The sequence below is a fragment of the Periophthalmus magnuspinnatus genome, chromosome 2 (genome assembly GCF_009829125.3).
Source record: "Periophthalmus magnuspinnatus isolate fPerMag1 chromosome 2, fPerMag1.2.pri, whole genome shotgun sequence".
In the NCBI taxonomy this organism is placed as follows: Eukaryota; Metazoa; Chordata; class Actinopteri; order Gobiiformes; family Gobiidae; genus Periophthalmus; species Periophthalmus magnuspinnatus.
In genome coordinates this window covers 1380131-1396909 of record NC_047127.1, presented here as the reverse complement: position 1 = coordinate 1396909, position 16779 = coordinate 1380131, and the positions used below count along the sequence as shown (strand labels likewise).

Genomic DNA, 16779 nt, shown 5'->3' with positions numbered 1-16779 from the left:
ATTCATACGATAAAAACATATTTGTTATTCTCTAGGGGGCGCTATTGTGACAATGTATTTTATGTCATGATGAGAAGGTTTAGGCAAGAAAGTTTTACAACTGATTGAGCTCAATTGGACTTTGAAAATGCAAACAGGAGCAAATTTTGACATTGAGTCAATGTTGACAATGACATGTTCACACTCATCGCTGCAAAAGCAAAAAGCTCCACGCCCACGCGGGCCTAAAAGAAATAATAAATATATTTTTTTGCAAAAACAATATATCCATTAACATTACAATGACACTGTGTTTTTAAAGCTCTCGCCCTTCCCCACAGCACCACGGGGTTTACACCTGATTTAAATTTACTCACCACAGTGACATAAACCAGCTCTTTTCCACTGACCACTGCCCCGTGGACACAGCTCAGGACCAGGAGGGTGAGGAGGGGGCCCGGGCTCATGTTTGCAGAGTGTGTGACTGAAGGGAGAGCTCGCCTACATCTGCTGACCTCAGGAAACATCCACTGGTGTTTTGTCCCCACAGCGTCACTGCGTCACGACGTCATTGGTCCGTCACATATTTTGTTCCACATCTTGGTCTGCTCCATGTTAGAGATGCCAGTGTAATCTGCAAATGAACGTTTCTGAGAAGATTCAACAGTTGCACCGACAGTTGTACCGTTCGAAGTACCTGACCGATGAAGGGTTCTCCGAAATGGGACAGGCCTATGAAACCTGCACTTACACATAACAAAGATCACATTTAGAATCACGTCACATTTTTGTCAGGCATAAGAGGAACAAAAATGATGATCTCTGCTGCTAAAGTCTTTTAAATTTGGAATCCTGGGGGAAAAGCCAGTGGTGTATCGTCCCAAAAGACTTTAGAAAACACACATTCAGAAAATAAGTGTTCTGTCGATTCAATATTGACATCACGGAAAGAAAAACAACTGTCGTCCGTCCCTAAACTCTGTCTGAGCAGATCTTTAGACGAGTTTATGCCTGAGAGACAAAAACGGACGTCCTGAGCTTTTGGGGAATGGGACGTTTCAAATAGAACGAATTTCCTGAGATGAAAACAATAGTGAGATAGAATTTGGATTTGAGAATTCATCAAAAAACATAAGATTATCATTGTCTTTCCGTAAACGCATCAGAGACAAATGCCCTTTTCAAACCACTTCTGCACAAAAAGAGTTTAACTATATTTTTTTAGTTCGTTTCTTATAAATTTGTCTCTGATATAAACGGACGTGTTGATGATAAAAGGAGAGCTGATCTTTTTTAAACACTGAAGCCACATCTGAGAAGAAACTATAAGACTCCTAACTTTGAAAATACTTAATAAACCATAAACTATTTTGATTTGTAAAAAAAAAATGATCTAAGCCCATTTGTTTTTTGTGCCTCCATCTTCATGTTTCTTGATTAAATTGCCTTGTTTTATATTGTGTGTTTTTCGCTTCCAAATGAAATTAAAGTTAATTTGATTTTTAGATTTAATCGCTGGTTTAGGGATAAGTCTAGATATACTTTATACTTCTTATCTTTTGTTTTTGCTGAGGTATTTAACAGTGGATTTAATCGTGATGTTGCTGCACGTGGCTTTAGAGGTAAAATTTCACATTTGTTTAAATTCAATTTGAGGCCTGAGAGGAAACTGGGAGCGTGCCAAAGTCTGTATTTTTAATGAATATCTGAGAGTCCCGTGGTGTAAACAGACAGAGCTGCTGGTTTCATTATAAAAGACTTTAACAACATGGATAAACTCAGACCCAAAACCAAACGACTGCAGCTTGGAACAGAAAATGATGCTCAAACGTTTCAAAGGCCTTGTAAAAATCTAAAAATAAAATAAAACCTTCATTATTAATCAGAAAATCATAGTATTTTAAATCTAGGATGTATGTTTTAACCCTCTGGTGCACAGCGGTCACTGCAGTGGACAGATACTAAAACAGAACTTTCTCTTTAATGCATTGGTTTAAATGGTGGAGTGCTCTCTGCTGCCACACTCCATTGAGGTCAATTCAGTGGTCAGTCGGTGTAACTGCAAGTAAATTTCTTTGGTTTTTGATTGTTTTTCTTACTCAGACCTAAACATTGCTGCTAAACAGTGTTGAAATTTCCCCCCAAAAATTGTTGAAATGTTTTTCAAAGCATAAAAAGAAACATGTGTCTGTATATTTACAATAAAACACAAGTTAATTCATTTTTACAGGCAGTTCACGATGTTGTTTCATGTCCTGAGAAGAATAAAAACACTTCACAAAAAAATCTTGACCAAGGCTTTTCATAATTCATGCATCAGAGGGTTAATGAACAGAGTGACGATTTGTGTAATGATTAGTTTGTGTAATGATTAGTTTGTGTTATGATTTGAGTTAAGTTGTAATCGTTATTTCAGAGGGTTATAGGCCTTAAATCGTCAGGGCGTTTGGATTTTTACCTTGGGGATAAGACTCATCACTCCCTGTTTCATAGTTTGTAATTTTTACATAAATGAACCCTCTAGATCACATGTGTCAAACTCAAGGCCCGGGGGCCAAATGCAGCCCGTCACGTCATTTTATGTGGCCCGTGAGAAGATAAATTAAAAGGCACGACTGTCATTTTAAAATAAGTCTGTGCTGCTTTAATGTTTGCACTGATAATAAACTAATGAGATTTTCCAACAAGTGGAACTGAGAAATATTTGTAAATGTTCATGAAGAGGAAAACTGTCGGCGTGGAAGGAAGTTTGGAGGAAGAAAAGTGAAGGTGAATACAAGTGTTTTTTGTGTTATGAGGCGCGGTCGGTACAATCTACGTCGACATTTTGACACCAAACACGGAGCTAAGTATGAAAAAGTGAGTCTGCAAGAAAAACAACAAACTGTCCAATAATTAAAAGTCTGTAAAAGGACGAATTTGACGCAGAGCTGAAGGTTCTGACCAGATCCACACTTTTAAAAATGTCAGTTTATCACAGAAACAGTTATTTAACAAGTGAAAAAGTAGTTACATTTATTTTACATGACATTCGTTTACATTTAGTGACATTTATCGAGCCGCACAGTCACATCTGGCCCTTGATGGCGGCCATTTTGCAGATGTGGCCCTCGGTGAATGTGAGTTTGACGGCCCTGCTCTAGATGATTGTGTGAACACGAGGGGTCTGTGGTGATCTTTAGAGACAGTCAGGTTCCCAAACCAGCGGACCATTCCAGACATTACCAGACTCTACAGTAGCTCTAACCTAAACATGTCTGGCCCCGCCCCCTTGACTCTTGCTCTTTTAAACCCGATGCCACTTCAGACTTTTCGACTATGCGCTGCCTCAGATCATGTGGTTTCATTTCCTTCTTAACAAGTTTATGAGGAACATCCCAATTAAATCAAAAGCCGCTCGCCGAGACTCAAACACGGAACAGGGGGAGGAGTCGAGATCTTGAGTTTAAAGAGACTTAACCAAGTATCAAAATTCAAAAGATTAATTCATGACTGAGAGGATAAGAGTCGTGCAAATCAACAAATCCAATGTTTATTTTATTTGAGCAAGTACAAAACGTGTTCACCCCACACTCGTTTTTGAACATAAACAGATAAATTGCATTTTAGTTAAACGTGTGCTAGTGTTCCAGTGCATGAAGTCGCCCCTCGTCACAGAATAAGAACATTTCTATTGAAGCTACATGTTCAATTCATCTTAAAAAAAAGTCCTATAATCGCACAAAACGGACCTTTGCAGCTTTAAAGTCACGTTTCCTCCTCAAAAAAACAGAGCTGGAGTTGTGTTTTGTTTCATTCGCATGTTTGAGTAACGTGTGGAGTTCAAAAATGCAGACTTTGTGCGTTTAAACGTGTCTGAATGAAACAAAACACAACTCCAGGTCTGTTTGTGACGAGGAAACGACATTAGAACAACAGTGTAACATGAACCTTTAAACAAAACGCTCAATATTATGCAACTTTTTGGGGAAGTTCACGTAATATTTGCAAGATATTTGAATATTGCATTGCGTCCCAGTGAAACCTGTGTAAATCTGTGGAAGTTTGAGTGAAAAAGACAAACAAAAAGGAGGTGGATTAAGGCACGTTCACTCCTTAAACTCCAGTTCTTTAAAACGTAGCCCTTGAATTTATAAAACGTTCTACTTCCAAATATACAATTATCAAAAGTACTTTACAACATCCCGCTTTATTTATACACACAATTCATTTTTAAAGGGCGATCGTTAGTCCCTCTCCCAGCAGAAACCACTTATTGGACCCACCGACAGCCGAAAACAGAGCCTTTCCGATCACAGCGCCCCCTGGAGTTCATTCACAGTTCATTCAGCGGGAGCAGAGAGGTCAAAGTTCATCTTCGCTCTCGTCTTCCGTATTCTCGTCCCAGGATGTGAGGCGCGTGCATTTGGGAGGAAGGAGCTCGCACTTCTGTCAGGACTCGGCCTCGTTGATGACATGTTGGTATCCCCGCGACCTCATCGGCTCCGTTTGGCGGCAGATGACGGCGAGGAGGGTGGCGATGAGGATGAAGAGCACGCAGCCGGACACCGCTAAGCTAATTATTACTTCTGCAAATATAGAGGGACACGGATGATTAAAAGTATTCATTTTCAGACAGATGGAACTGTACTGACTAAAGATTTTACCTTTGCTCGTTCCCGGTGAAGGAAGTTGACATTCCTGATCCCGATCGTCCGAAATAGAAGGTTTCGTAAGTGCTCTGAAGTCCTCAAGGGGGCAGTCAAGAGCACAGCCGGGTAACTCCACTGGGTAGAGTTCAGTGTTGTTGCGGTAAAACATGGAGACTGTGTAAGCCCTGGAGACGAAATGAAACCAAATCAGTTCTGGTTTTGTGTTGAAGGCCGTATATTCCACAAAATTGACTCTTGTTCAGTTTAAATCTTACCCGTTCTCCTCCTTGTTGAGCTCAAAGATGTGACACGAGGCGTACGGCGGCTGGATTCCGTTGAAAACATTTAGACTGGCCTGAAGAGCGGCTACGGTGGTGTCGTGCTGCCGAAATAAACACATTCAAATTCACAAACAAAATGCAAAAATATGAAATAGTTTGTTAGAATTCACATTTTAAACTCACCGCAGACAGCATCATGAGCTTGAGTTTTGGTTTGGGGTTTTCCGTAGCCATGAGAGTGAGATTCTTTACGATTTCTCCTAAAAGCAGACCTGGAACATGCGAATTCAGGAAAACAAACGTATTTAAGGAGTGGGAAGATAACCGTGTGATCCCCTAGTCGTTCAGGTATGATCCGTAGAAAAAAGAAACGTTCAAATCTGTCAACTGGATGAAAAAGGAGTGAAGATAAAACAGCCAGTCCATTCGCAAGAGCTGCTCAGGACCACAGTCGGCTGTTTATTTCCTTCTCAAACACGCTAATCACTCCTTTGGACATACTTGCATACAGATCTGAGCCAGAGAGAAGAAATAGATTGCGTTTCCTAACAAAAACGGCCTCTCAAACCATCTTTGAACAGGAACGAGGGCCTTCGATGTCATCCATTTCCATCCTCAAGGGAACAATAGAGCTAGCTAGGATGCTAACAGTTGTGAGAGCACCCATTAGGGACCTGAATGATCACGCCAACTTTGATTCAGGGACAGTTCACGCTTACTGTAGCTCATTAGGCGTAGATAAGAAGCAGAAAGTGTAAACAAACAGGTGCGTTAGCGTCAGCGTCGTTAGCTCCTCCCTTAAGACTTTGTCCAGCAGGAATCTGACCAGAATTGAAGAAAAGTCTCGTAGGAGTGAAGACGTTTGGCTGCTCGTCCAAGCCGCGGCTTGGACGAGCAGCCAAACGTCTTCACTCCTACAAGTTTTTGTCCAGTTACAGATTTGAATATTTCTTTTATTTTGAGTCTGAAACGAGTCCACGACGTGTCGGTTCCTCACCTCCCTGAAGACGGCTCTTTTCCGTTTGCTTGTAGATCCCAAACGCCATCTGTAATTAATTCATCAAGGTTATTGTTGTATAAAAACGATAGTCAAAGCTGTGGGGAAAAAAAGCGCGTTACCCGAAATGCAAAATCCTTCAGGTATTTGAGGCTGGTCATGACGTCAGGAGTGACCCAGTCTGGAGGAGTCATGTTGTGCTGAGCCTAAACGCAGTAAAAATATATATACACGGGAATTAATACAGGTAGTGCTCATAAACTGTTTACATAAATGGTTAAAATTTTATAAAGAAAATATCAGAATCACGTTACCTCGCAGAATAACGTATCGTAGACGCCCCAAACGGATTCAATGTTCGTCTTGTTTAATAAAGTTTTGTTTCTCACCAGCTCGATGACGTCCTGAACAAAAACAAAAAACAACAAAAGCCCTTAATGATCCCAGCGTGAACAAAAGGAGAACGCGGCTCGTCGTTACGTAAAAAAAGAAAACACTTTACCTGGTAGAACGCGGTGACGTTGCGAAACTCCGGCGTCTGTTCCGTCTCGCTCATGAGCTGTTTGTAGCGAGGGCAGTCAGACAGAGGAAATGAAAGGAGCTGAAACCAAAACGCACAGTTTCACAAACCTCAAAACGGGAACTATTTAAAATGTTGAGTTAATAAACGGCCGCTGCTGTTACCGACCCTCTCCTCAGGCATTGGGACGGTGTGCACGGGGATCGGCTGCCATTTTATGTCCGGGTTGAAGACCTGGGAGCCATTTGGAGGGTACAGACCTGAGTTTAAAACATAATCTCAGTTAATAAGTACACGACCTTAGCCTGTATGAAGAAGTGGAGCAGCTTAATACGAACATTTAAGACCAAGCAAAAGTTAATTTATTAGCCTAATTTTGAATGGAGACATTTTCTTTTTCTACGTTTGATACATTTATATGTTTTTCATTATTATAACAATATAATATAAACGTTTGGATTAAAAGTTGAAGCCTAAAAAGCAAAACTGCACATTATAAGCTGTTTTTTTGATCTGTTCTAATGTCGTTTCCTCATCGCAAAACAGACCTGGAGTTGTGTTTTGTTTCATTCACACATGTTTAAACACAAACCTGCAGATTTAGGCCGAGTTCTTCTCTCAAACTGAAAACACACTGGAGCACTTCCTGTATTACCACATGACATCACAAGGTGGAACAGAGTGTTTTTAAACTCCACACACCTTCATTTCTAGAATCATTTGGATCATCTCAGCTCTGGAATTGCCACTTATCTCGACTGAACTAAAGGGAAAAGGAGCCGTGTGAAAACTACCACTTGATGACATCACACGGTGGAACAGAGCGTTTTGAGCTTTGGAGACGTTACAGTCAGATCTTATGTTAGTCTCTTGTTGAACAGTCGCTCACTGACCTGCGAGATTCGCCTCTGCGCTCATCAGGGTCCGGTCAAAGTCTGTACTTCGCACCGAAATCTGTAAAGACGAGACACAGTTTAAGTTTTTCAATTCATTTTTCAAAACAGTCGACGTTATATTGACCTTATTCTGCCCCGCCCACTTTCGCCTCTAAACGCTACTGAACCTTCTTCGTGGTGGCTTTTCCGTTTAAGCAGAAATTCCAATGCCGCTAAAATCTAATATAAATGTTTGACACTGCACCAACTCTCTGGAGGCTTCAAAACGTCTCCGTGTGGAACTTTACTGGTAAGATCAGCCCCGTGCAAAATATTATAACCCGAACAACGATGGCGACGCCCACGGCAACTTCTAGAATAAAGGAGAACAAGGCACATACACATTTTCCATCTACAGAAGTTTAGAAACACTATATAAAAAGACACATATGCTTTTATTTCTCACCGTGTGACATGAAATCAGACTAAACTTTTCCTGCTTTAGGTCAATTAGGATTAACAAAATTATTTCTATTTGCTAAAAGCCAGAATAATGATGGAAGGATTTTTTTAAAGACAATTTTCCATGACTTTCTTCACAGTCATTGCCTTTAAACTCTGCGACTTGGGTCAAATGTTTTGGATTTTTTTTCCCACAAGCTTCTCACAATAGTTGTCATATTTGTCCAGACAGAACTGATGTAACTGAGCAGAGTTTGCATCGACTTTGTTATCTTTGAGCCTCTTTGTCATCCTTGAGCCTCTTTGTCATCCTTGAGCCTCTTTGTCATCCTTGAGCCGAAGCGTATGGTCAAACTGGTGACAAAGAGGCTTATTGTCCATTTGAAGACCCATTTGAGCCCAAGCTTTAACTTCCTGCTGATGTGTTGAGATGTTGCTTCAGTTTTTCCACATAATGTTCTTTCCTCTGTTTTGTGAAGTGCACCAGTCCCTCCTGCAGCAAAACAACCCCAAAAAACAACCCCAAAAAACAACCCCACGACATGACGCTGCTGAAGTTTAGTCTGATTTCATGTCAGACGGTGAGAAAAAACCCCGTGTCTTTTTATTATGTGTATGTAAACGTCTGGTTTCAGCTGTACATGTGTGTGCCAGTTTATAAGACACTGTGACAAACCTCTAAGAAGCTAAATGCTAAATGCTAACATCAGCGACTGTCCAGACGCTTTACCTCTTGACGATCGTAAGACTCTTTGAGGAAGCCGGTGTAGCGCTTTCGAAGGAACTGTCCCAGGTTATAGTGCTGCTTCATGCCCACCTACAAAAACAACAAGAACATTTAAAAAACAAAACACGTGACGGGATTTAAACGTCTGTACAGGTTTAAAGACGAGTAAAGAAAAGCAAACAACCAAAAGGATGTGTTCTACAGGCGGAGTCCGTTTAGTCAACGTGAGACAAACAACGACCTCAAACACACAATTACACCGTGTTCAAATCAAAATGGCCGTCACGTCAGAGGAGACACTGACCTGGGAAAGTTGCCCGAAGCCCTGAGGCCAGGCGCTCTCCTGGTACGGGTCAGTGGGGTAGGCCCGGATGGGGGAGCGGTCTCCATGGCGAAAGAGCTGAGAAGAAAAATAATAATGATAAATTATAAATACATTTGAGACTTTGAGTACTTCAAAAACTCCCACAATCCCTCACCTGGAACTTTAAACACCAGGTCACATGACTGTCCCGACTTTGTTTTGTTTTAAATGGACCTGAGAGTTTTGTTTGTTTCTGTTTTATATTTTAAACACGGACGTTAAAAAAGAGGAAGTTCTGTCACTGGGTTCAACTGTACGAAGGAAGAGAGAAAAAGGAGAGACGGAGAAGAGAGACAAAGACAGGAGGAGAGAAGGAGAGAGGCAAAGACACGAGGAGAGAGGCAAAGAAAGGAGAGAGAGAGAGAGAGAGAAAGGAGAGAGACAAAGAGAAGAAGAGAGACAAAGAGAGAAGGAGAGAGACAAAGGCAGGAGGAGAGAAAGAGAAGGAGAGAGAAAAGAGAAGGGGAGAGGCAAAGACAAAGACCAGAGGAGAGAAGGAGAGAGGCAAAGAAAGGAGAGAGAAAAGAGAAGGAGAGACAGACAAAGAAGGGAGAGAGAAAGAAAGAAAGAGACAGACAAAGGAGAGAGAAAGAAGTAAAGAGAAAGGAGAGAGCGAGAGAGACAAAGAAAGTAGGAGAGAGAAATAAAGGCTGGAGGTCACTGTGCAGCAATTCAAAACAAACTAAACCAGATAAAAGTGGAGGACAGAGGGCGAGAGTTTAAAGTCACATGATCAGGTTTATTTAAAAAGGAAGTGAAAAAGAAGGAAACTGTGGCCCCGTGTTTCAGTTTAACACTGAACTGTGACTCTGCAGCAGACACTCCCCAAACTCTTTACATACAACACCCCCTCCATTTAAAAGGTCATGAGAACACAGACCAGAAACAATAAATTATTCACAAAAAGTATTATTAATGTACAAAAGTGTTCTATATGGTTGAGCTGTGTGAATGAAACACTTAAGTCATTAGTTTGAGCAGTTTTAGTTCATAATTTCACCTTTTACAGCTCAAATCTGATCATACTGCTGAAAAAAATAAACAAAAAGTTCCCGTTTTTACAAAGAAAAAGTCCCACGATGAATATTTATCCTAAAAATGATCGTTCCATTTATAATTTACTGAACAAAACATCAATATAGTGATTATTGTGACAGGCCTAAAAGCAAAGAGAAAAAAGGTAAACAACATTACAGTTTATATTCAAATACTCAAAATGGCCGCCCATCATATTTAAATATTTAGTAGATCTGTTTAACTTTTTTCTTTACTACATAATTCCATATATTTGATGTCTGCAGTGTGAGTAGAAAATGTAGAAAGTAATAAAAATAAAGAAATAAAACTGAATGAATGTGTGTCCAGTCTTTTGTGTAACTGTTCTTGTGGTTTTGTGAAAGTTGCTCTAAGTAACTTTTCTTTTGCAGGACACACAACCTGCTTTTCTCCATAGCCATATTTTTGATTGTCTGGGATGTTCCACAGTACGGCATTAGAATGGAGACCAGCAGATGGCGCACTCTGGAGCAGAAACGTTACATAGCACCGCTTAAACAAAAATAAATAAATCAATAAATAATACAAAAAATAAAAATAAAATACAAAAAATAAAAAATAATTAAAATTGCAAAAATAAATTAAAATAAAAAAATAATAATAAATAAAAATATACTAAATAAAATAAAAAATAATATAATAAATAAAATAAAAACGTTAAGTTAAAATAAAATAAATCCATCCTCCTCATGTAACACAATCACAACACTGGTTTTACTGCATTACAATCACTCTTGTTGTCACATGACTGCGTTAAAAATGCAGAATCAACAAGTTAAAAAAAAAAAAAAAAAAGCTGACAGGGCAAATTTGTCTGTCTGCTCCTTTTACATAAGCTCAGGCTGATAAGAAATGAGCCATATGAGCCACAACAGCTGAGTGCAGTAAATTCACACAGAAGTGCAGGGAAAACAGGTTCATCTGGGTTTGTGTTATGCATGAGACGAAACAGGAAGTGTGGGTTAAGTGGGTCATTTAAAGAAGCGAGTGATGGTGTGAGGGTTTTGCGTTGGGGTCAGGACTCTGGTCAGGGTCAGGGTATTAAGACGACTAAGGCTAACCCGCTTTTCCATGTCGGGTTTCTAGGAACGGAAGCTACACGCAGACTGCACTTCCAATCTTTGTGATCAGATGTTGAATTTTACAAAGCGAGCAGTGCGTCAGTAGCACCCACCGCCTCCTGACTTAACACTTAACACGTACAACGCAATTAGTTTAACAGAGGAAACGGGGGCAAGTCCAATTTTCACATCCCTGACATGTTTTGATGGAAGAGGAGGGAACGCCATCACATCCCGAGGTTTATCAGGTCAAATAAGTTATAAAAACACCCCCGATCAAGAGCAGTTCACATAATAATCTTTACGTATATGTTTTACTTTATAGTTGACCTTAAGAGACACTGCAATAAACTTCATTACTACAAATTCAAGAGGGTCGTCAACACCTACCTAAAAGATATTTGGCAAGAACGTGTTAAAACAGAGGCGCGACCAACAGTGAACTTTTCCTCTGTGCATCTGTTGAGAGCTTCAAAAAAGGCTTTGTTTAGTCCATTTCCACACCAGGAATTTGTCCCAAACAGCGTGACTAGTTCTGATAAGAGTCTGTCCCTGCAGAATATGTTTTGACCGATACAGAGGTCAGCTGTCCTTCGATTGGCCAGGGTTTTATTGATTAATTTGACTAGTTTAGCTGTAGTGTCAAAATATGTCTAGCTAGCAGAAGATTCAAGTGTTTGTGTGTTTTATGTGTGTATTTTAGTGTGTTATATGTGTTTATCTTGGTCATGCAGCAGACTGAAGTGCTCTCAAAAATGACAAAAACTTTCTGTTGGTTTGTGAGCATGAGCCAACCACAGCTCCAGCACTAATTACATGTTTTAGGTGTGTTTTTATGTTTTTATCTAGGTCATGCAGCAGACCAGAAATAACAAACTTCCTGTTCATTTGCAAGTTACCCAACAGCTGCAGCACTAATTAGACTTGTATTATGTCTGTTTTTATGTGCTTTTTGTCTGTTTTTATGTGCTTTTTGTCCGTTTTTATGTGCTTTTTGTCCGTTTTTATGTGCTTTTTGTCCGTTTTTATGTGCTTTTTGTCTGTTTTTATGTGCTTTTTGTCTGTTTTTATGTGCTTTTTGTCTGTTTTTGTGTATTTTATGTGGTTATCTTGGTCATGCAGCAGACAGAAGTGTTCTCAGAAACCACAATAACTTTCTGCTAATTTATAAGCATTAGCCAACTGCTCCAGCACTATTTAGACTTGTTTTATATGTATTTTAGTGTGGTTTATGTGTGTTTTTATGTGTTTTAATGCCTGTTCTATGTGTGATTCTGTTGGTTTTTATGAGTTTTATGTGCTTTTTGTGTGTTTTTAAGTGCTTTTTGTGTGTTTTTAAGTGCTTTTTGTGTGTTTTTGTGTATTTTATGTGGTCATTTTGGTCATACAGCAGACTAGTGTTCTCAGAAACCACAATAACTTTCTGTTGGTTGGTGAGCATTAGCCAACCACAGGTCCAGCACTAATAAGACTTGTTTGGGCAATTATGACAGTCAGTTCAGTTCAGGCCAATGACCAAACAGTTATCTAACATAAACACACATTAACTCAACTAAAAACAGCGTTAAAAAAGCGAACGTTTAAGATTATTTCAGGTAAAACCAAACAGAGCTGTCAGAGCCTGCAGTGACAGACGCATCACAGTGCGAGCATTTTAGCTTCATGACAAATAAAAAATGAAATTTCCCTCCAAACTACTCACCACAGTGACATAAACCAGCTCTCTTCCGCTGACCACTGGCCCTCGGACACAGCTCAGGGCCAGGAGGGTGAGGAGGGGGCCCGGGTTCATGTTTGCAGAGTGTCCGCCTGAAGGAAGAGCTAGCCCGCATCTGCTAACCCCGCAAACACGGACACTGCTGCCTATACCTATAGGAGCAGCGTCATGACGTCACGGCGTCACAGCGTCACGGCGTCGAACGTCATTGGTCCTTTACATATTTTGTTCCGCATCTTGGTCTGCGCCATGTTAGTCCACGAGATGTCAGTATAGAGCTGCAAATGAATGTTTCTAACACGGTCAGCCTCTGTTTTTGGATTTAAACTTACTCAGGCGAGGTTAAATCAAATATTACCCGGATTATTGTATTAAAAACTATCTTTAAAAAAATAAAAACATATTAAAAACTATATTAGAGCATATACAACAGTCTGTAACTCTACACAACCTAATAAGTGGGTCTACATATAAATGATGAATATATGTGTGTATGTATGTATAGGTGTATTCTTGTATTTCTTTTTTCTGTTTTTCAGCTGAATAGGAAGCTTAAACCATGCATCTAATTCATGTCCTAATGGAAGACAGGGGTGGGATTTAATACATTTTCTTCTTCCACTTCCTTTTCGAGCTTATATAACAACAAAATTGTGAAATGTGCTTTAAGTGTCCTTCGTACATGTGCTCAAAATAAATAAATAAATGAATGAAAATGAAATGAAATAATACGAAATGTTTCTTTATGTAGGTCGTAATAGTTTAAAACCTGTGGCTATTGATTTCATGAAGAAATGACACATAAGATTGATGAGGCTTTAGTAAACAGCAGCATATAAACTGTCAGGATCTTCTCATCTGCTGTGTCTCTGCTGTCTCACTCTTTTCTGTGTTGTCTGTCTCTCGGGGGTTTACCTGATCATGGAGCTGACACACCTGGATCCAATTCCCTGATTATCTGCAGTATAAGACGCTTGTTGTTGTTTTTTTTGTATCTACTCCTCGCTCGTTCACTCCAGTTTGATGTGTTTGACTCCACAAGATAAGTTGACTTCTTCAGAGTTTTTTTTTAATTTTTATTTGTATTTTATTTCAGGAGGAACACACACAGTACAAACACATTCCTTCCAGTTTAGATATTACATGAAACAGCATTATTGTTCAAAGTACTACTTACACTTAAAAGTACTTTTCATAACTGCACCATGTTCATTTTATTGTATTAAAAGAACTGGGCATAAAGGCTTTTGTCCACTGGAACATGTTGCAGAAAGACTGGAACATCTAAACTGAGAGATCTCCAGGCTCCACAACATGCACTTGTTTTTTATAATCTCTTTGTCTTTTCCTCTTATCTTGTCTCTTTTTAATTATGTAACTGTATTTTTTATTTGCTGCTGCCGCTCGGCCAGGACTCCCTTGAAAAAGAGGTTTTTAATCTCAAAGGGACTTTCCTGGTTAAATAAAGGTTAAAAAAAAAGAGTAAAAAGGAAAAACTAAACTATTTACAAGACCCGTAAAGACGTGTAATCAAACACTGTATGTGCATTGTACAATAAAATAAAATAATTCTTCACCCGAAATGGAAAAGTCACAAAAAATCAGTTCTATTTGAGCTGATAAACTGGATCCACTTGTTCCAAATGCAATAAAACTTGTTCCATTGAATGTTTATTGTGTACGTTTGCTTTTCCATCCTAAATATTTCAGATATTTATCAATCCAGCCACTGAAGGAGCAGAATTTAGCCTTTTTTTTTTTTAGTGATATTCTTTTTACTTATTGCAACTTTTACTCACCATGTTTTTCTATAATTTCTCCGTTCCAAAAGAGCGACTCTACCTAAATACAGAGTTTAACCCTCTGGTGCACAGCGGTCACTGCAGTGGACAGATACTAAAACAGAACTTTCTCTTTAATGCATTGGTTTAAATGGTGGAGTGCTCTCTGCTGCCACACTCCATTGAGGTCAATTCAGTGGTCAGTCGGTGTAACTGCAAGTAAATTTCTTTGGTTTTTGATTGTTTTTCTTATTCAAACCTAAACATTGCTGCTAAACAGTGTTGAAATTTCCCCCCAAAAAAATGTTGAAATGTTTTTCAAAGCATAAAAAGAAACATATGTCTGTATATTTACAATAGAACACAAGTTAATTCATTTTTACAGGCAGCTCACGATGTTGTTTCATGTCCTGAGAAGAATAAAAACACTTCAGAAAAAAATCTTGACCAAGGCTTTTCATAATTCATGCATCAGAGGGTTAAAAGCTGAATGTCATGTTAAATTTTCAGAGTTTTTGTCCTCCCGTCTTCCCCTCTGGACGTCCCACTCTGATCCTGTCCACATTTACCTGATCACTCACAAAGTAAAACCGTGACATAATTAAACAAAACAAACTTTCTCCCACACAGAGTCACCTGCGCTCGTACGGTCCTGACCTACATAGTGCGGCTCTGATACTACAAATCCATACGTGGGACATGAGACAAACGAGTGCCAGCTCCGATCTCGTTTCAGGACGTTATATTCCGTGTTATCGTCTTATCAAATCAAACTGAGGCCTGCTATGGAAACACGCAGTTGTGGTACAGTTTCGCCCTGTAGCTAACGCCGCACAAGCCCGCTCTAAATACCTCTATAATTTAATCTGGCTCTATTGAAACAAGATGGCCGTCGTTGATGCGCGGGACGGGGGAAGCGCCGCCAGAAGAGGTGAAACGCTGATATTTTTAGCTGCGGGCTGCAAATAGCGTGTTGTGCTTTGTCAGCTCTAATCTCCTCGCCATAGTAGCAATTGTTCAGTTAATTAGATTTCCGTGACCTTTTGACCTTTCTACACGCGCAGGGGACGACTCCGGTGTTCTGAAGGACAGGGACACGAGGCTAACGGCGGCTAATTTGGATTTTAAAGAGGTGTTCTTTTGTTTTAAATTAAATAAGGAGTGAGAGAGAAAAAACAAAAAAAACAAAACAAAAACGAATCCTCAGTGTCGCTGTATTTCATTGTTATAAAAACATACAATGAACAGTGTACGCCCCATAAATTCCATGTTACGTTCTTCTCTCAACCTGAAAACACTCTGTTCCACCTTGTGATGTCATCGTGTGGTGATACAGGAAGTGCTCCTCTGTGTTTTTAAACTCCACACACCTTCATTTATAGAATCATTTGGATCATTTTAGCAAATCTGGAGTTGTCAGTCTCTACCGAACCAAAGGTAAAAGGAGCTGTTAATTTGAAAACTACCACTTGATGACATCACGAGGTGGAACAGAGCGTTTTGAGCTGTGGAGATGTAACAGACTAATAATAAAGTGTGACTCAAAACAACATTAGAACATGGATTAAAGCCACAAGATTCAGTTTAATGTGATACTGGACATCTAAATATCGTTTGCTGTACCACCAGGGGGCCTCGTACCTCGCATTTACTTGTATTTGTATTTGTATTTGTATTTGTATTTGTGTACTGGCCCTGCACTGGGGTCACAGTCTCACTTTTCATCGAGTCTCGGCTCATTTGGTCAAAGCTGATTAGGTTTATCACGGTGAAATGAATACAAGTTATTTGGATACAGAAGTGAAAACAGCACTGCAGTATGAGTAGTAACAGTAGTAGTAGGTGTAGTTGTGGCAGTATTAGTAGTATTAGTAGTAGTAGTAATAGTAATGGCGTTAGTAGTAGAGCCATTTTTTCTATGTTTATACCACCAGACTCTGTGTGCCTCTGTTACTTCCTGTTTGGTCTCACCAGGTGTGCTCAGGTGTGCTCAGGTGTGCTCAGGTATGCTCAGGTGTGCTCAGGTGTGCTCAGGTGTGCTCAGGTGTGCTCAGGTGTGTCCAGGTGTGCTCAGGTGTGCTCAGGTGTGCTCAGGTGTGCTCAGGTATGCTCAGGTGTGCTCAGGTGTGCTCAGGTGTGCTCAGGTGTGCTCAGGTATGCTCAGGTGTGCTCAGGTGTGCTCAGGTGTGCTCAGGTGTGTCCAGGTGTGCTCAGGTGTGTCTATTTAGGGACTAATTAAGGACGTCTCAGTGCTACAGAGTTGAGTCGTATAGTTTTTGTCTGTGATTGTGTTGATGTAGAAAAGGACAATAAAGGAATCTTCACTAA

The 16779-nt window shown here is 39.8% G+C and overlaps 1 protein-coding gene across 1 annotated transcript; it reads right to left on the bottom strand.

The window, feature by feature from the left end:
• Positions 1 to 2970: 2970 nt before the first annotated feature.
• Positions 2971 to 12811, bottom strand: acp2 (acid phosphatase 2, lysosomal). The gene is made up of 13 exons (XM_033979350.2): positions 12656 to 12811; positions 8777 to 8872; positions 8476 to 8562; positions 7302 to 7362; positions 6577 to 6668; positions 6391 to 6489; positions 6203 to 6292; positions 6011 to 6094; positions 5889 to 5937; positions 5075 to 5163; positions 4886 to 4992; positions 4626 to 4795; positions 2971 to 4547 (listed from the first exon to the last, which is right to left on the bottom strand). Exons 1-13 carry the CDS (start codon positions 12743 to 12745, stop codon positions 4411 to 4413), a joined length of 1251 nt encoding a protein of 416 aa, XP_033835241.1. The 5' UTR covers positions 12746 to 12811; the 3' UTR covers positions 2971 to 4410.
• Between the last annotated feature and the right edge of the window lie 3968 nt (positions 12812 to 16779).

Excerpts from the sequence above, each read along its gene's own strand:
- acp2 (XM_033979350.2), bottom strand. The coding sequence starts at position 12,745 with ATGAACCCGGGCCCCCTCCTCACCCTCCTGGCCCTGAGCTGTGTCCGA. Across the intron at positions 7,363-8,475 it reads AGTCTTACGATCGTCAAGAG|ATTTCGGTGCGAAGTACAGA; the intron begins GTAAAGCGTCTG and ends TCGTCTTTACAG. Across the intron at positions 6,490-6,576 it reads TCCCAATGCCTGAGGAGAGG|CTCCTTTCATTTCCTCTGTC; the intron begins GTCGGTAACAGC and ends TTTTGGTTTCAG.